Here is a 20,325-nt window from a genome sequence, read left to right as displayed (position 1 = left end):
CAGTAGTGTAGCCAGACCTGTTATTTTGGGTGGGCCTACAGTTATGTTGGGTGGGCCTTCCCAAACCATCCCACCCCCGGCCACATAATTTATTCTGCATCTTGCCCCTCTCCTTCTTCCCCTGGATCTGGCACCTTCCTCTCCAGGCACAAAAAAACAAAAAAGAACATTACAATCATGAAAGCACTTTATAAACTTGCTTGAGGAGCTCAGAACCGTAAGATGGTGTTAAGAATCACAAACAAATGTGTTTCAACGTGTCTATCATCTTACGGTTCTGAGCTCCTCAAGCAAGTTTATAAAGTGCTTTCATGATTGTAGTGTTCTTTTTTTGTTTTTTTTTGTGCTAAATGCTCACTTCGGGACACTAGTGTTTACTATACTATTACTCAGTAGCGGTTTAATGGGAACCTTCCTCTCCCGGCCAGGGCCTAACAACTGCCCCCCCCCCCCACCTGGTGTACCTCAGTTCCTGGGTTACAGCAGCGGCAATGATGTGCATCCGCTACTTGCACTGACCACGTAGGTTTCCCGCCGCCTTGTCCCACCAGACAAAAAAATCGATAAGTGGCATCAGTGAGGGCAGGGCATGGCAGAGGGAAGTGTGCGGGAACAGCACAGTAAGCGAATACGCGTCGCTGCTCTTGCCTGCAAAGGTGATGAGGTTCGGGAAGGGTAGGTTTAGAGAGAAGGGGGAGTTGCCGGGCTGTAGGCCAGCGAGTGGGGACAAATGCCAGATCCAGGTGTAGAAGAGAGGGGAGAAAGGCGGCAACTGCTGAATTGTCTTGGTTGGGCCTGAGCCAAATGGGTAGGCCTGAGCCCACCCAGGTCCACCCATTGTTACACCATTGTCACATGTAAATTAGGTGTGGATCCCCTAAATTCTATAATAGGGCACACATAATTAGTGAATGACCCTGACCCACCTATGCCCCCTTTTCAGTTGTATGCTACAATAGAACTTAGAAAGATGTGTACATAAATTCAAATTGTTGCAAATTAACCCCAATAATTGATTGTTAGCATCCAATTACTGGCATTAATAGACTCATCAATTAAAATGTACGTGCAAAATTGGGCACATTCCCAGATTTGCACACATAATTTTAAGTGCTGTTTAAAGAATTCCCCTGCAAATGCCTCTTGAACAAATGAGTTTTACGTGCGAACCCAGGGGCCAAGACCTGAGACCTGTTCTTAACTCAAAGCTTCCAGATTAATCACTCAGTGAGTACGCTCACCCGGATACTCTCATTGATGCGAGCGATAAGCCAGTTAAAGAGTCGGTCATAGATATTCTTAGCCAGGGCATCCCGAGCATAGTAACCCTGAAAGACAAAAAGATAGGACGTGTTTTCACTGCAGGGCTGCAGGATTCACCCGGCAGAGCATTATGGCCCTGATTTTGTACGCAGAGCCTAAAACATAGGCACTGAGGAACACAGTGAATACTCCATAGTGCATGTCAGGCACCATTTATAGTGAATTTAGATACCAGTAGGCATCCAAAGTCTTGGCACACCCTATTTACGCCAGGGTTTTGTCGGCCTAAATACCAGCACTTAAGTCTAAAACAGGTGCCTACATGTAAAACGTGCCCACAATCCACCCTTAACCATGCCTACTTTCTGGTAGGTGCTAGAGACAGACAGGAACCACTATGCTAATAATTGCCATGGTAGCAGGAATACCCTTGGAAAATCCTCTGGGAATGCCGCAGGAATGGAGCATAAAGGGTGAATGGGTGGCAACAGAGGTGGTTTTAGGGCAGGGAAAAGAAGTTAGGAGCTTGGCACTAATTTTCAGCACTAGGCTCAAAAATTAAACTCATATGTGGGCAAATGAATTTCTAAGCATAACTTTTAAGCTCCTAAATTAAAATTAATTTTTTGGCTGAAAAGTTATGCTCCTAAGTTTGGCTGAAAATAGGGCCCAGGTTTAGAAAACTAACTTAAGCCCAAATTTAGGAGCGCAGCTTTTTTGAATATTGGGCCCACAATGTTTTGACCCTACTTGAGCAGGCCTTTTCAACAGCAGGTGCAAAGTGCATGAGTGCTTTTACCATGTGAATTCTGCAACTGCTAATGTTCAAAGGAGAATCACATGCCTGGTTTTCCTTTGAAAGTTAAGTGCAGCAGATGAGTGCTTCAACTGCTAGCACGCATTGCAAGCAACATGGGTTATTCTCCCTTTGTGCCTTCTGCTATGCCAGCCCCAAACTCTGGATTGACCTTCTATAGCACTTCAGGAATTCACCAAGAATTTAAACTACTCCTCGACACATCTCGTCATACAGTCATGTGGCTCCTTTCTGAAACATTATTAGGGGTTTTTTTGTTTGCCTGGCTGGCCCAGAACTTCCTCTCCTTCATCAGAATTGACGTCAGGAAGAAGGCTTATGAGGTGGTGCCTGGACCTTCCTTTTCTTAGTGGCAAGCAGCGGCAGCGGCAGCAGACTGGGGGAGGGGGTGTTGAATCGGCGCTGGAGGGAGGGAAGGAGGGAGGCTGGCAAGCAGCGGAAGCAGACTGGGGGGGTTGAATCGGGCGCTGGAGGGAGGGAAGGAGGGAGGCACGGCAGGGAGGGAGGGGAAGCGATCGCCTGTCCCGTTGTCCCTGCGCACAGCTTCGGGACGCTGTCTCTGAAACGGGACATTTCAGCGTCCTGAAGCTGTGTGTAGGGACAATGGGACAGGGGATCTAAAAACAGGACAGTCCCATTCAAAATGGGACATATGGTCACATTATGTATGCTGCCTTGGATGAATCTCTTCAACAAGGTGCTTAATAAATCCCAATAAATAAATATGTATCCTTGGCCTTCCAACATTGAATAGAGCAGTTAAGCAGGTTGTGTTCCAGTTCTTCTCTTTGGAGATTCACAGAGAGAGATACCTGAGAAACGTTCAGACCCGTCACCACTTTCTCTTTCTTGGCCTCCACGGTGCGGAAGCAGAGCGCATTCTCCAGGATGCCAGCATCCAGACTGATCAGCTGACAGATCTCCTGCAGAACTGAGGGAAGAAAACTTGGTCCAGTGACTCCAGTTAACCCCACCAATGACCACAGTCCAGAACAACCTTCCTATCGTATTTTCAAAATACAAGAATGTACAAAACTCCTCTCTGACTGCAGCTGTGCTGTGCTAGTTAAAGAGGTCAGGCAGTAGATGGTCTGAATAGAATGGGGCTCCCCCCTATTCTCCTGCCTCTGATCCCTAAATTCTTAATAGGCTGGCTCCAGTCCCAGTGACATATGGCCTTCTTGCTCCCATACAAATGCACGGCACTGCAGGCATTACAGTGTCATGAGAGTTCTCGAGTCTACCCATCAGCACACAACCCTTGGCATTTGCACAGAAGGAGCAGGAGGCTCACAGCTGGGTAGTGGCGTACCAAGGGGAGGGCAGGGGGGGAGGTCCACCCTGGGTGCATGGCCCAAGGGGGTGCACAGCTGGCCACTCACCGGGGAATAGGCTGCGGCCGGGGAAAGGCTGCCATTGCCGTCATCAGAAAGAAGCCGGTGCCGAGTTCTCCCTCCCTGCTTCTCTTCCCCGCGAGCCGACCAACTCTAGCCGTCCGACGTCAATTCTGACGTCGGAGAAGACGTTCTGGGCCAGCCAATCACTGCCTGGCTGGCCCGGAATGTCCTCTCCAGCGTTAGAATTGACGTCGGGCAGCCAGAGTTGGTCAGCCCGTGGGAAAAGAAGCAGGGTGAATTCTGCACCGACCTGTTTCCAATGGCCAGTGGCAGCCTTTCCCCGGTGGTGGTGGCAGCAGTATGTTTCCCAATGGCAGTGGCATGGGGGAGGGCAGGGAGAAAGAAAGAAAGGGGGGGAGACAGGGAGCCAGAAAGAAAGAAAGAAAGGGGGCAGGGTGAAATAAAGAAAAAAATGGGGCATGGGGAGAGAGAGAGAAAGACAGACATAGAGAAAGAAAGAAGGGGGCATGGTGAAAGAAAGAAAGAAATTGGGCATGGAGAGAGAGAGAAAGACAGACATACAGAAATAAATGGGGCATAGAGAAAGAAAGAAGGGGGCAGGGTGAAAGAAAGAAATGGGGCACGGAGAGAGAGAAAGAGACAGAGAAAGAAAGGGGGCATGGAGAGAGAAAGAAAGAAAGGGGCAGGATGAAAGAAAGAAAAAGTTGGGGGAGGGAATGAGGTCTGGAGGAGAAGAAGCATACAGGAGGCTGAAAGAAGGGAAGAAATATTGGATGCACAGTCAGAAGAATAAAGTGCAACCAGAGACTCATGAAATTATCGAACAAAGGTAGGAAAAATGATTTTATTTTCAATTTAGTGATCAAAATGTGTCCGTTTTGAGAATTTATATATGCTGTCTATATTTTGCACTATGGGCCCCTTTTACTAAACTGCAATAGCAGTTTTTAGCGCAGGGAGCCTATGAGCATCGAGAGCAGTGTGGGGCATTCAGCGCAGCTCCCTGCGCTAAAAAACGCTATCGCGGTTTAGTGAAAAGGGAGGGGTTATATTTGTCTATTTTTGTATAGTTGTTACTGAGGTAACGTTGCATAAAGTCATCTGCCTTGACCTCTTTGAAAACCCACGGAATATAAATGATAATTAACATTTTCTTTGCGTACAGTGTGCTTTGTGTTTTTAAAATTTTATTGTTGGTAGATCATTTTGACTTAGCCACGAAGGTAAGGGGGAGGGAGTGAGGGGAGCTGCTGAAAGACATCTAGTAATCCTTGCAGGCTTGACTGTGCAGGGAATTATTTTTGTAAAATCATGTTTTGTTATGTGACTGGCATTAATTTCTATGAATGAATAGAATGAAAATGATATAAAATTACTTGCTTGTTTTTATGTGCGTGCACTGAAGGAAAGTGGAGAGAGAGTGGGCTGAGGACGCTGAAGGGAAATGGGGAAGAGAGAGTGGGGAGAAGACGCTGATTTATAAATTGACAATTGTACAGAATATTGTTTCTTTTTATACTTTAATATAATAAGTTCAATATAAAACAATTCAAGGCTTGTGTGGATGGAATCAGGTGGTTTGCGGGTATGGGGACCGAGCTTACGGGGATTAGTCCAATAAAATGGTATTTTCTTATTTCTCATTATTTGTTTTATTTTTATTTGTTAATTTGTAAAGTGGTGATTGTTATGTATCAGTTTTTTCAAATTTACATCTACTGTCTTTATATTTTGCACAGTATTAGAGGACATGTATTACTGTTTTTGTGGTGTTGTGGTGTTGCATTGTATGCAGAGTCTGGTTTCTTGGCAGTTCAGTATAACTTTTGTCTACATATTTCTATTTTTAGTTTGTGATTATTCTATATTGGGCAAGGGTGTATCTGTCTGTGTGTATGAAAGGGACATGGCTTTCTGATAGCATCGACTGTACAGGATCAATTGACTGTGCAGGATCTGGTTTGTTTAGTTTTACTATGTATGTGTTGGTGTTCTAGTGCTCACTGCAGCGTTTAAGATGCTGCCTTTTCCTAGGTACACTCTTGTTGTGCGATATGTAGATTGTTACTAAAAATCATATTTTTCATATAGATAGGGGGGGGGGGGTCTAAAAATGTTGGGCCCCGGGTGTCACTTATGCTAGGTACGCCACTGCAGCTGGGTCCTTCTATGTCCTCATTTGTTATATAAGAAATAAATAATTCTGATAAGGGCAGAAACCTGATTCAATTCTATATATGAACAGCTGGAAAAGAGTTCCTTAAATATACGTATTTAGATTTAAAAAGCACCTGTTATAAAAAGGGATACAGATTTGTACCCTATCGCGTCCCCATTTTTTTCTTCATACTGTTCACTCCCCCTCCCCGCACAGGGCCCACACACTTCCAGAGCAGGTGACCTGCTGACCTTTGGTCTCGGTGACATAGCAGGAATCCATTCCATTAGCCTGGGTCTGGTTGCTCAACTGGATGCTTCCAAGCTTGAGGACAACAGCTACAATCTGCAGGACAGAAGTCACTTCCACATCCGAGAAACCAATGATTTCCATGGCATTCTAGGAAGCACAAAATTTGAAGAAAGGCATTTACTGGGCAACATGTCAGGGCAAGTGCTTAGAGACATTCACAGACGTATTTGTCATACCAGACATGTCTAAGAGCACTGCTTATCTGTTCAGAAAACTTCACAAGTCCCATCACAAAATGAGCTACCATTTTCAAAACAAGTCAGCAGTTAGGGATAGAATTACCAGACGCCCAGGAAAACCCGGACCTGTCCTCTTTTCAGAGGACTGTCTGAGCTCCCAGACTGACTTTCCAAAACCTGGCGTTTGTCTGGGTTTTTGGAAAGCCCCTACAAGCTCCAGCCGCATCTGGAGGGCCTCTGAGCATGTGTGGATGACATCACACACATCCACGCATGCTCCAGGCTATCCAGAAGCAGCCGAAGCTCCTTGTAAAGAAAGAATGCTTTCTAGGAGGGGGGCTGGAGGGTGGAACTGGGGGGGAGGGGCTAGAGGCAGAACTGGGCAGGGCTGGAGGCAGAACCGGGTGGGGCTGGAGGTGGAATGGGGCGGGGTTATGTGTCAGGGGTTAAGGGGCCAGCAAGAGCCAATGTGATAACATCAAGACCTCCTTGCCCTGTATTTCTTCAAATCAAAAGCAATACTGCCCAGAAGATCTCATTATAGCTCACAGCTAATGGTTATTATCTTCTGTGGAGAGTCAATATTTTCCCTTAAGGTCCTCATTAGCCTTCCATATTTCCTGCAGATGTATGTGTATATATAAATATATGTTAAAAGACAGAGACTCAGAAAGTGAGAGAGAGAGACAAGAAGATGAACACATTCAGGGGGTACAATGACACGATCAGGAAGCAATGCTATAAAGGTCACCCAAATTGTGTAAATTCTATAATGGCATCTGGGTTCCCAGATTCTGTTATGGAATAGTACAATGGTCTTCAATGCAAGGCTCTGTGGCCAATGGCTGCTCCCAGAGACCACTTTGGCGGCCCTCATTGTCTTTCGGGGGGGGGGGGGGTTCCCATTTTTCTGCCTCTCTACTTAGGACAGAAAAGGAAAACTAGATGGGGAGGAGTGCATGCTTGAAGGAAAAGGCATATCTCAATAGACAAAACAGAATGCATTTGGAAATGCTCACAACTGTTGAGGGCACACCCCAATTAAGTTTGAAGATGGGCTGTGGAGATGGATGTCATTGACACACACTAGTCAGCAGTATTGTGATTCCACATGGGAAGATATTTGGAGGCTCTCCAGCTCATTAGAATCCATAGTGGTCCCAGCTTAAAAATTAATGAAGACCAAGGGAGCAGAGCATAAGTCAGCATTTGGTTGCCAACATTTGGGTGCTATCATGTACTCTAGGGCTACTAAGTTCCGGTCCTTCAGGTCCACAGGCAGGCCAGGTTTTCATGATACCCACAATGAACACGCACGAGAGAGATTTGCAGGCACCGCCTCTTTGGTATGCAAATCTGTCTTGTGCATGTTCATTGTGGATGCCCTGAAAACCTGGCCTGCCTGTGAACCTTCAGGATTGGAACAGAGTAGCCTTGATGTACTCCATGTAAAAGGTAGGTATCAATGTGAGTTCATGAATGTTGTATTTTAGCACATAACTTGTAGTAAATGTGGGACCTGCTCATACCTCACCCACATGCTTCCTCTTGTAAACACCCCTTTGCAGTTACAGAGACAGCTGAGGGGAGATATAATTGAAGTCTACAAAATCCTGAGTGGAGTAGAACGAGTACAAGTGGATCAATTTTTCACTCTTTCAAAAATTACAAAGACTAGGGGACACTCGATGAAGTTACAGGGAAATACTTTTAAAACCAATAGGAGGAAATATTTTTTCACTCAGTGAATAGTTGTGGTAAGAACGCATAGCGTAGCTGGTTTTAAGAAAGGTTTGGACAAGTTCCTGGAGGAAAAGTCCATAGTCTGTTATTGAGAAAGACATGGGGGAAGCCACTGCTTGCCCTGGATCAGTAGCATGGAATAGTGCTACTCCTTGGGTTTGGGCCAGTTACTGGTGACCAAGATTGGCCATTGTGAGGTCGGGCTACTGGGCTTGAAGGACCATTGATCTGACCCAGTAAGGCTATTCTTATGTTTTTATAAATGGCACTCAAAACTGTGTACGCAAATTTGGGCACATGCCCAATTTGCATGTGCAATTTAATTGCATAGCAAACCAATTAGCACTAAGAATTGGGCACTAGCAATCAATTAATCAGTGTTCTGAAGGTAAATTTGTAAGCACAGACCTGAAAAGGGTGCGTGACTATGGGAGGGGCATGGGTGGATCAAGGGCAGACCTAGAATTTGCCTGCAGCGTTATAGAATATACCTAAGAAAATAAAACAGATGAACTGCCGTAGATACTTAGGGCCAGATTCGCTGAAGATAGCGATTCAATTGCTGTTGGCCGATTTCTGGCCGATTTTGAAACAGCGATTGATTCACTATCTTTGCTGCATGCAAATGATTTGAACGGAAGTGCAAATCATTTGCATGTAAACTCCCCGGCTCAATCGGTGAGCGATTGAGTCGAGGCAGCCCTGACAGTAGTGACAGCAGAAGCAGCCTCCTGTCACTGCTGTCAGGGCTTCTGCAGTTTTGGTTTTTGTTTTTTTTAATGGCAGAGATATTTTGCAAAATATCTTGCCAATAAAATAAGGGGGGGCTGCCCTCCCCATCTGTGTGAATATGGGGGAGGGGGCAGGTTAAAACCATGGGCTGGCAATGCATTTTGCAGAATACATAAAAAAGGAAGAATTCTTTTTTTATGTATTCTGCAAAAGCGCATTGCCAGCCTGTGGTTTCAAAGGGCAGGAGAGTCGGTAAGAAGTGAAGCGACTGGTCCTCAGCAGTTGCTTCACTTCAGATCAGCACTCCCAATCAGTCTTCCTTCTTCTGTTTAGTGAATCGCTGCCTTCCTATTTTGCATGCCGTTTCCCCTCGTTTTCATGCGCAGATCGGATCGGGTCGGAGGTACACAGGTTAGTGAATCGGGTCAGAGGGAAATCAGGTCGCAAAGGGGTTGCAAACTGATTGGTACATGATTGGTTTGCTTAGTGAATCTAGCCCATAAAAAGAACAACAAGAAAAGGCAAGGGGGATGTCTTTTCAACCAATAATTAAGTCTTTATTTGAAACAAAAAGGTCTCAACAAGAGAAATTTGAATACGCTGCTGTATGTTGACCGGCAGGATTTGCACGTTGCACACTTGATAACTGGTGATGCTGATCATCTGATATGGGATGCGAACAGGCTGGATCCTCTAAATATTCTGCACAGATTAACATCAGCAATAATCTAGCTCTAATCGGCCCTAGTACTGGCATCAGCCTATAGGAAATTAATCAAAGGCCTGAAATACTCTGGCAGGACAGGTGTCCCCTGAATAAGGCGTCTTCTAAATGCCAAAACTGGGATCCTTGTTGGGACCTTTTTGTTTCAAATAAAGACTTAATTATTGGTTGAAAGGTTCATAGACGAAAAGACATCCCCCTTGCCTTTTCTTGTTGTTTTATTTGTACCCCAAGGCGAGGGGCTGTTCTGCCTGTCTGTAGATACTTAAAAGTCACAACGAAGAGGAGCAAATGCTAATGAGTACAGGGAGGAGTGAAGCAAAAAAAATTACAGTAAACTGTTACATTTTTTTTGTGTACATATAGTGTATCCTCAGTGAGAGGTGATAAACTCTGAGGGGCCAAGTTCACAGAACTCAGGCTCCAATGCTTTGTCAAACCAGGCTTTTGGGGCAGGAGTAACCGCTCACGTATTCAGCCACACACCATCATCAAGTTACACTTCGTGTGCTCAATAAGTGAAAAACAATCTTAACACATAAATATAATGTATTACAATAAATGGTGACAGTGGAATAATGCAACACTCCTCCCTGTACTTTCAACCAAAGAGTGGAATGAATGGAATAATGGAGTGAACCAAACTTAGTTTTGATAAAGTCTTGAGTCTGCCATCTTAGTTCAAAGTACAGCAACATCGCCGGGAGCAATATTTCTTTTATATCTCCTGCGGGCTGTTAGCGGTCCTACCTAGGGTTACCAGATCTTCCCGATGGAAAATCCAGACTAGAGGTCTGCATGGGAACGGGGACCGTGGGAATCCCCCCCTAACCCACGGGACACCCACGGGGACCCCTCTCTAGCCAACAGGACTCCCACGGGGATGGAAGGCTTTGGAAGCAGGGTTCGTCCATATAATATAATGGACAAGTCAGCCTTAGTAAAAGAGGGGGTTTATAAGTTAATTACCTAAACAGAAAACAAAAAAAGGGTTCCACCAAAGAGATTCCACAAAGGAAACAGCAGTGCAAACACAAAAGAAACTGTGGAATTGATGATCCTGTCAGAAGTAATTGCTGCTTTTTATAAGGATGGGTGAGGATGGAGGTAATTCCTTGTGGGGATGGGTGGGGACGGAGAGGATCCTGGCGGGGACAGGTGGGGATGGAGAGGATCCTAGCGGGGACAGGCGGGGATGGGTGGTATTTCTGTCCCCGTGCAACCCGTGCTGGGTTTTGGAAAAGCCATCTGGACCCCCAGACATGTCCTCGAAAAGGAGAACATGTTTGGGGGGAAATCCAGACGTCTGGTAGCCCTAGTTCTACCAGGCTTGGTTTCAAGGAACAAGACCCTTTCTCCAGGAACCGTTCTTGGCAGATCCACGTCTAATTCAGACATGAGGATTTACACCAGGTTTCAGTTGGTGTAAATCCTCATACCCAAAATTGGGCGAGGATCCCAGCATTAAGCACTGTTCTACAACTGGCATCCAACGCAGAGTGCTCTTTATAGAACAGCGCCTAGTGGACATTTTTTTTTTTTTTTCAGAACCCAAATTTGGGTACCACTTCCTGAATTTAGCCCTATGCAACCTGCACTGTTGTCGCGCCTTTGTCGTCGCGCGCTTTTGTCTATGAGCCGCACATTCATGTTCTAAAATAACGCTGGGTGCACACTCATGGGCATGAATGCAAGATTCACATGTGTAAATTATCATTTTCTATAATCTTAGGCCCGGATTCTATCACCTGCGCCATTGTCAGCGGCCGCCTTAAAAGCAGCCGCCAATTGCGTGTCAAACAAGTGATGGTGCCGGATACAAGTTTATTAAAAATCTGACATACCGCCTAATCAGGCTTCAAAGCGGTTTACATATTAAAAACAAAAGAGGGTAAAATGTATAAATAATCAAATTAACGAACCACAGATAAACACGAACTACAAAATAAAACAGACTGGAACTGGGACGAAAGGAAAAATGGGGAAGAACAACATTATTTGGATAGAAAAGAACACTCAGGGAAGAACATAAGGTAGGGAGAACTTAGAAACCGGCATTAATGCAGGTCTAAAATGCATGTAAAACATCCTTAAAAGGACGATCATAGGTCAAAGGCATCTTTGAACATGAATGTTTTAAAATTAGATTTGAAGGTGTTCAGTGAAATATTCTCACTTAAGTGATTAGGAGCTGAGTTCCACAGCACAGGGGCAGTTACAGAGAAAATATTTGCATAGTGTTAATATGTCTTAAGGATGGGATTGAAAACAAACATAGTAACATAGTAACATAGTAGATGACGGCAGATAAAGACCCGAATGGTCCATCCAGTCTGCCCAACCTGATTCAATTTAAAATTTTTTTTTTTTTTTCTTCTTAGCTATTTCTGGGCGAGAATCCAAAGCTTTACCCAGTACTATGCTTGGGTTCCAACTGCCGAAATCTCTGTTAAGACTTACTCCAGCCCATCTACACCCTCCCAGCCATTGAAGCCCTCCCCTGCCCATCCTCCACCAAACGGCCATACACAGACACAGACCGTACAAGTCTGCCCAGTAACTGGCCTAGTTCAATCTTTAATATTATTTTCTGATTCTAAATCTTCTGTGTTCATCCCATGCTTCTTTGAACTCAGTCACAGTTTTACTCTCCACCACCTCTCTCGGGAGCGCATTCCAGGCATCCACCACCCTCTCCGTAAAGTAGAATTTCCTAACATTGCCCCTGAATCTACCACCCCTCAACCTCAAATTATGTCCTCTGGTTTTACCATTTTCCTTTCTCTGGAAAAGATTTTGTTCTACGTTAATACCCTTTAAGTATTTGAACGTCTGAATCATATCTCCTCTGTCTCTCCTTTCCTCTAGGGTATACATATTCAGTTTTCATTAATTGAGCAGAGGGAACATTGCAAAGAATATGGAATCAAGAGTCTATTGATGAATTCTGGTTGTCCAGTAGCTCTAGTTTTAAAAGTCAATAACATAATCTTGTATATTATGGTAACCAGGGGGTATTAATCAATAGAGGGGTAACATGATCAAACTTTCTAGTGTTGGTTATAATTTTGATGGAAGTGTTCTGTACAATTTGTAAACATCTAATTTCTTTCTTGATTATTCCTTTATATAGAGCAGGAGTGCCCAAAAGGTCGATCGCAATCGACCAGTAGATCACAAGGGCAACGCGAGTCAATCGCGGAGCCCATCCCGGGCTCCGCAATAGACTTGCATTGCCTTCGCGTTCTTCTTGCTTCAGGCACTGCACAAGCACCAGGTCCACAAGCCTTCCCCCCGATGTCAATTCTGACTTCAGAGAGGAAGCTCCAGGCCAGCCAATCGCTGCCTGGCTGGCCCGGAACTTTCTCGCCGATGTCAGAATTGGCGTCGGGGGGGGGGGGGGGGAAGGCTTTTGGGCCCGGCGCTTGTGCAGTAGCTGCATGGGCCTGGTTTTGCAGCGTTGGGGAAGCAGGGAGAAATTGTCGGTGGTGGCTTGGGGAGGGGAGAGAAAGAAAGGGGAGTAGGGAGAGAGAAAGACAGACAGAAAGAAAGAAAGGGGAGGGGTCAGGGAGAGGAAGAAAAAGTTTGGGGAGGGAATGGAGTGTGTTGGGTGGCAGGGGGCAGGTAGGGAGAGAGGAAGAAAAAGTTGGACTCATGGAGGGACAGAGAGAGATGGTTGGGGAATGGAATGGGGTCTGGAGGAGAGGAAACATGCAGGAGGAAAAAAGAAGGGTAGAAATATTGGATGCACAGTCAGAAGGAAGTGCAGCCAGAGACTCATGAAATCACCAGACAACAAAGATAGGAAAAATGTTTTTATTTTCAATTTAATGATCAAAATGTGTATGTTTTGAGAATTTATATCTTCTGTCTATATTTTGTACTATGGTTCCCTTTTACTAAACCGCAGTAGTGGTTTTTAGCGCAGAGAGCCTATGAGCGTTGGAAGCAGCGTGGGGCATTCAGTGCAGCTCCCTGCGTTAAAAACTGCTATCATGGTTTAGTAAAAGGGGAGGGGGTATATTTGTCTATATTTGTATAGTTGTTACTGAGGTGACATTGCATATTTTAAAGGCCTCAGCCTTGACCTCTTTGACCCCCCCCCCCCCCCCGAATATAAATAATTAACATTTTCTCTATGTACAGTGTGTTTTGTGTTTTTTTACATTTTATTGTTGGTAGATCATTTTGACTTGGTCATTTTTTTTTTTATAATTCTTTATTCATTTTTATAACGTACATCAAGTGCGTCAAAAGGTATCAACCATTTTAACTTAAATATATCACTTGAGATTCTACAATTCTTCATATTAAATAGAATTATCCCTTTCCCTCCCATCCTTTCAACATCTCATAATGCTTATGCCATATAATAAAATTCCCCCTCCCCCACCCCATTCTTACATTTGTACAAATCAGGGAAAATAATACCTATTCATTGCAATAATTTGCTAATGGCCCCCACACATCTTAAAAGTTATTAAAATTTCCTTTCTGAATAGCTAATGTTCTTTCCATTTTATAAATATGACACACTGAATTCCACCAAAAACTGTAGTTTAATCTATTCCAATTTTTCCAATTGCATGTTATTTGTTGTATGGCAACTCCTGTTAAAATAAGTAAGAGTCAGTGGCGTACTAAGGAGGGGCGGGGGGGCTGGGGGGAGGTCCACCCCAGGTGCACGCCCCAAGGGGGTGCACTGCCGGCCACCTTCCCTATTCTGCCGCTGCTCGTCTCACCACCGCATCCCGGCACCGGCTCCCCCACAGAGTCATTCCTTAACCCGGCCGGCCGGCAACTGGTAAATAGAGACAAAAGGTGAGGCAGGCTGGTGGGTGGGGAAAAAGCGTCAATTCTAACGTCGGAGGGTAAGTTCTGGGCCAGTCAATCGCTGTCTGGCTGGCCGGTAACTTCCTCCCTGTTAGAACTGACACCGGAAGTGAAATCTTGTGGGCCCGATGCTTGTATGCGTCGGGCCTGGCTTGGGGAAGGAGCAAGGAGAAATCGGCTGCTGGCTTGGGGTTGGGGGTAAGGAAAGAATTGTGGAAGTGGAGAAATCGGCACGATGGCTTTGTGGGGGCTAGGGGGAGAGAGAAAGAAAGGCAGAAATAAAGAGGGGGGCCAGGGGGAGAGAGAAAGAAAGGCAAAAATAAAGAGGGGGACCAGGGGGAGAGAGAAAGAAAGGCAGAAATAAAGAGGGGGCCGGGGGAGAGAGAAAGAAAGGCAGAAATAAAGAGGGGGGCGGGGAGAGAGAAAGAAAGGCAGAAATAAAGAGGGGGGCCAGGGGGAGAGAGAAAGAAAGGTGGAAATAAAGAGGGGGCCAGGGGGAGAGAGAAAGAAAGAGGGGAGGGCCAGGAGGAGAAAGAAGAAGGACCAGAAGGACCAGAGACTTATGAAATCACCAGACAAAAAGGTAGGAAAAATGATTTTATTTTCAATTTAGTGATCAAAATGTGTCCGTTTTGAGAATTTATATCTGCTGTCTATATTTTGCACTATGGCCCCCTTTTACTAAACCGCAATAGCGGTTTTTAGCGCAGGGAGCCTATGAGCATCGAGAGCAGCGCGGGGCATTCAGCACAGCTCCCTACACTAAAAACCACTATCGCGGTTTAGTAAAAAAGGTGGGGGTATTTGTCTATTTTTGTATAGTTGTTGCACTGTTCCCTCTAAGCTGAGCAGGTGTCCTCCAGCTGCATTGCTACCACTAGGGGGTGGAATATTTTCAGTCGCTAAGAACAGGTATGTTCCCTGGAGTCCTGCAGAACTTGCCTGTCCCTCACAATTGAAAATGTGACAGTAAAACAACACCCTCTATTGGTGAGACTGTGGGTGGAGGACTCCTGCTCAGCTTAGAGGGAACAGTGGAACTTGTTACTGAAGTGACATTACATAGAGTCATCTGCCTTGACCTTTTTGAAAACCCCCCAAATATAAATGATAATTAACATTTTCTCTGCGTACAGTGTGCTTTGTGTTTTTTTAAAATTTTATTATTGGTAGATCATTTTGACTTGGTCATTTTAAAAGTAACTCGCATGCCCAAAAAGTGTGGGCATCCCTTCTGTAAACAGTGGTGTCCGTCCCAGCTTGTGCTCCCTCCGGTGGTTGTTTCACTTTTGGCCGGCTCCCCTGCTCAAAGCCGCGGGTATCGGCTCCTCACGCAATCCGCGGCTGCGTCAGAAGTGTTCCCTCTGACGTCACGTTGTCAGAGAGAAGGCTTCCAATGCAGCCGCGGATCGTGTGAGGTGTAGACGCCTGCTGCTTTGAGCAGGGGAACTGGCCAGACATGCTGGGCAGGGAAGAGATGTTCCTGCTGCACAGGGAAGGGGGGGAAAGAAATGTTGCACAGGGAAGGGGGGGAGAAATGCTGCTGCTGCACAGGGAAGGGGGGAGAAATGCTACTGCTGCACAGGGAAGGCAGTGAGAAAAATGCTGCTGCTGCTGCACTCAATTGGGGAGAGAGAGGGAAGAAGGGAGAAGGAATACAAGGGAGAGGAACCAGAGATGCCAAGTCCATGGGAGGGATGGAAAGGAAAGGAGATACCAGACCATGGAGGGGGAGGAAGAGATGCCATGGCATGGGGGGAGGGAAGGGAAGGAGATAGAGATAGAGATACCACACCATGGTGTGGAGTGGGAAGGAAGGAAGGAAAGGAGAAGAGAAAGAGAGAGATGCCAAAGCATAGGGGAGGGGGTGGAGACAGAAAAATGGAGAGGGGGTGAAGCTGAAATGAATCATGTGCAAAGGAGAGAAGGGATCCCGGATATACAGTTTATTGAAGGGACATAGAAAGAGGGAAGATGCCATATGGAAGAGAGAGAAGGTGGACGGTAGATGGAAGAGGCAGAGGGAGTGTGGGCAGTAGATGGAAGGGGTAGAGAGAGAGGGCAGAAGCTGGGTGGAAGGGGCAAAGAGAGGGCAGATGTTGCATGGAAGGGAGAGAGGACAAGCGCTGTATAGAAAGAAGAGAGAGAAGATGATTAAAGCAGAAACAACAAAAGGTAGAAAGATTTTTTTTGTTGCTTTACTTAGAATCAAGTAGTATTGTAACTGTATTGATAAAAGTTTATAAATAGGAAATGGAAATAAGGCAATTTATTGGACTACACCCCTTTCCTCAGGTCAGGACAGGATACCATAACAGCAGTATACTGTACTGTTCTGAAGAAAGATTTGGCCTCTGAAAGCTAATTGAAAAATGGATTAGTCCAATAAAATGATATTTTCTTATTTCTCATTATTTGTTTTATTTTTATTTGTTAATTTGTAAAGTGGTGATTGTTATGTATCAGTTTTTTCAAATTTACATCTACTGTCTTTATATTTTGCACAGTATTAGGGGACATGTGTCACTGTTTTTGTGGTGTTATGGTGTTGCATTGTATGCAGAGTTTGGTTTCTTGGAGTTTCAGTTTAACTTTTGTCTACATATTTCTATTTTTAGTTTGTGATTATTCCATATTGGGCGAGGGTGTATCTCTGTTCTGTGTGTATGAAAAGGACATAGTTTTCAGTTGGCATTGACAGCAGGATCAATTGACTGTGCGGGATCTGGCTTGTTTAAATTTATAATGTATGTGTTGGTGTTCTAGTGCTCACTGCAGCCTTTTCCTAGGTACACTCTTGTTGTGCGATATGTGGATTGTTACTAAAAAATATATTTTTCATATAGATGGGGGGGTGTCAAAAAATGATGGGCCCCGGGTGTCACATATGTTAGATATGCCACTGGTAAGAGTTTATAATTTTTGGAAGATTTTTGCCCTCATAGACATGCCAAATAATACTGTATCATACAATAATGCCACATTATTTCTAATACACTATTAATATGGCCCCAAATTGATTTCCAAAAATCCATAATAAATGAACAATAGAACAATAAATGGTCTAAAGTCCCTGCTTCAAGATGACAGTGCCAACATCTATCAGACTTAGAGCAATCTGGTCATTTTAAAAGTAGCTCGCCAAAGTGTGGGCAGCCCTGATATAGAGTATTACTGTAGTCAAGACAAGAGATTACTAGCGAGTGAATAAGAATGTTTAGTGAAGAAGAGTCTAGCAGTTTGGCAAGTGAACATATCATATGTAAACGATGAAAACATTTTTGAACAACTGAGCCAATTTGCTCATGATAAGATAATTTTCCGTCAAAGATAACCCCCAATAATTTAATAGTTGGTACTGTTTGTATTGGGGTAGATTTAAGTTCAATGGTACCGGACAAAGCTAGCCCATCCCTAGTGGGGAAAATCATAATCGTGCCTCAGACAAAAGTAAGATGTCAGAAATGTAGGCCAGGGTTTTCCAGGCCTACATTTCCAGCACCTATCTTTGATGTGAATCACACCTCCATAGGCGCTTTAGGAAACCTAATGCCACTTCTAGAGTTTGCCATGCCCACAGTGGAATTAAGCAGCCTATAGCGCCTACATAGGTGCAATTCTGGAGATGATTTTTAGGTGCTGGTAGGCGCCTTGAAACTCAGTTAAAACAGTGTTTTTTTTAGACTGATCTTGGGTACCTACTGGCACCTAAAAAATTGATGCCAGTTAGAGAATTCAGACCTTAGTGTGCAAATGGCACCTACATTTACACTTTAAGATGATAGAATCAGAGGGTTATTGTCCATCAGGACATGGCACAGTGATACAGTGGCTGTACCTTCACAGTCTGAAACTTGTCTGCATCTTCCATGCCCTCCAGGCTCTGGGGGTCCTTGTTGAGGTAGTCATATTTGCTGCAGCCCTGGACAAGCTTTAGGCTTTCTACAGAGAGCAGAAGAGGAGGGGACAAGAAACGGATACGTTGTCATTGATTTCAGAAGGTTAAAATTAGAGAATGGCATGGGGACAAATTTTTCTCCGTCCCTGCGGGAACTCATTTTCCTGTCCCATCCCAGTGAGTTCTTTTCCTGTCCCTGCCCCATTCCTGCAAGCTCTGTCCTCATCTGCACAAGCCTCAAACACTTTAAAATTATAAATGTTCGATGCTTATGTGGTTAAGGCAGAGCTTACAGGAAAGGGGCAGGAACAGGGACAGCGACAAAATTTGTGGGGACGGTGTGGGGAAATTGAGTTCCTGTGAGGATGGGGACAAATTTGTCCCCGTGTCATTCTTTAGTTAAAATAATCCAAATTCTACTTTGAAAAATGCAAAACATTTAACTCTGCTCATCGAAGAGCATTTTTTTGAAACAAGGTGGCCAAGGATCCTGCTTTATCAGGAAGGTCCTGATAGTTTAAACAACCACCCTATGGCCTGCCTAAGCAAGATCAGGCCACACAACTGTCCTATTTTTCAGTCTGCCCAAAAACAGAAAAAGAAATCTAACTGAATTTCATATAGGACAAATCAGAAAGAGAATGATTTTTAGAGGCATTTATATTAGTACAAGAGATGTGCGCTCATTAACATACTTAAAAAGTTTAGGAGCTCTTGTACTAAATCCTAAGAGCACAATAAGGCCCGGATTCTGTATAGGACGTCCAAAATAAACCCGATTCTGTAACCGACGACCATGTTACAGACGCCGATTACAGAACCGGGTTACTATAGATGCAGCTGCTATACTTATCACGGCAAGGGATCTCCCTGCCGCGATAAGTATAATGGCCTCCAGTCCCCCCCCCCGAATGACCGTGGCAGGCCTCCCACCCCCCCGAATGACCGCGGCATGAGGGAGCCCAACCCCTCCTACCGATAGGCCCCCCACCCCCCAACGATCGCCGGCAGGAGGGTGCCCATCCCCTCCTGACAGTAGGCCCCCACGACCACTAATACCCCCTCTTCAGACCCCCCCCCACAATAACCTTAAAAAGATGGTGGCCGGATGAGTCTTAGCGAGTGTTAGCGGGGGTGGGGGGCCTACCGGCAGGAGGGGTTGGGCATTCTCCTGTCAGCGATCGTCAAGGGTGTGTGTGGGGGTCTTCCGGCAGGAGGGATTGGGCATTCTTCCTGCCTCGTTCGTTCAGAGGGAGGTGGGGGAGACTGGCAGCCACAGCTGCAGCTGCGATATTAATCGCAGCAGGGAGATCCCTTACTGCGATAAGTATAGTGGCTGCGTCTACTTACAATGTAGGGCAGCATTTTGTAACAAGGTCCTGAATAAAATAGTGTCATATGACAACGGGAAAGAAGATTCCAGTATCCTATTAATTTTCCCCCCAATAGACTTCCAGAAGTTGAGTATCAAGGGACAATAGAACAACAAGTGATCCAGTGTCCCTACTTCAAGATGACAGTGCCAGTATCTATTAGACTTTGAACTATCTAACTTTTGCAAACTGTCACAAGCCCGACCGCCGTTCTGGCCTTGCTAGACAAGTTCCTGCTGAACAAGAACGTGCGCTAGTAGGGCTAGTCTCAGTTAGGGTGCTGGTCTTTTGACCAGAGGGCTGCCGCATGAGCAGACTGCTGGGCATGATAGACCACTGGTCTGACCCAGCAGTGGCAATTCTTATGTTCTTATGTTCTTAAGAGCCCCAGGAATCACCTGGTGAAACTGGTTAGAGCTGACCAGTATGTCCCTGCAGGGCAGGTACAGGACCAGAAAGCTCAGGCTGAGTTCAGGCAGGACTTAGTACATAGCCCTGGGAAAAACGGCTTGGTCCCTTTAAATCCTCCATCTTTGAAACTGCTGACCAAACAGGTTGGAAGGCAGCCTCAGCTGCAGAAAGCCCTTCCCCTGCATAGGGCTGGGTGTGGCACAGCAGCTCTTGAGCATTTAGAGAGCTGGTTGTCTCAGAGGAGAGGGCAGTCTAAGGAAGTTCTCATGCTGAAAGAGCCTCCACCTCTTCAAGAGCCAGCAGTCGTGGAAATGCTGAACCCAGAGATAGAGGAAACAGCCCAGATAAACCAGGAACCAGAGGCCATGGACTGGAGTGCTCCGCCAGAGCTTGCTCTTCCTGAGGAAATGGAAGTAAGCTGATTTGACTGTGGGTTTGCTTTTGAAAAGTTTTCTTTTTCTGTATTTTTTTTTTTTGGGGGGGGGGTTGGCTGTTTTGTTGCTGGGACAATTATTCAGCTGCTG

At 45.3% G+C, this 20,325-nt stretch overlaps 1 protein-coding gene across 3 annotated transcripts in view; it reads right to left on the bottom strand.

Moving 5' to 3' along the window:
- MYO1A (myosin IA) overlaps positions 1–20,325 on the bottom strand; it is a 193,605-nt gene that overhangs the window by 86,287 nt on the left and 86,993 nt on the right. For 2 of the 3 annotated variants that reach the window (XM_033938978.1, XM_033938979.1), the window contains exons 9-12: positions 17,958–18,061; positions 5,848–5,995; positions 2,893–3,011; positions 1,242–1,328 (exon numbers count right to left, since the gene is read on the bottom strand). In XM_033938978.1, the coding sequence (XP_033794869.1) occupies positions 1,242–1,328; positions 2,893–3,011; positions 5,848–5,995; positions 17,958–18,061 (458 nt within the window). The remainder of the gene's footprint in view (positions 1–1,241; positions 1,329–2,892; positions 3,012–5,847; positions 5,996–17,957; positions 18,062–20,325) is intronic. The other variant, XM_033938980.1, reaches the window with a different exon arrangement.

This window comes from Geotrypetes seraphini, chromosome 3 (genome assembly GCF_902459505.1).
Source record: "Geotrypetes seraphini chromosome 3, aGeoSer1.1, whole genome shotgun sequence".
Taxonomy (NCBI): Eukaryota; Metazoa; Chordata; class Amphibia; order Gymnophiona; family Dermophiidae; genus Geotrypetes; species Geotrypetes seraphini.
This window is presented reverse-complemented; position numbering and strand designations above follow the sequence as displayed.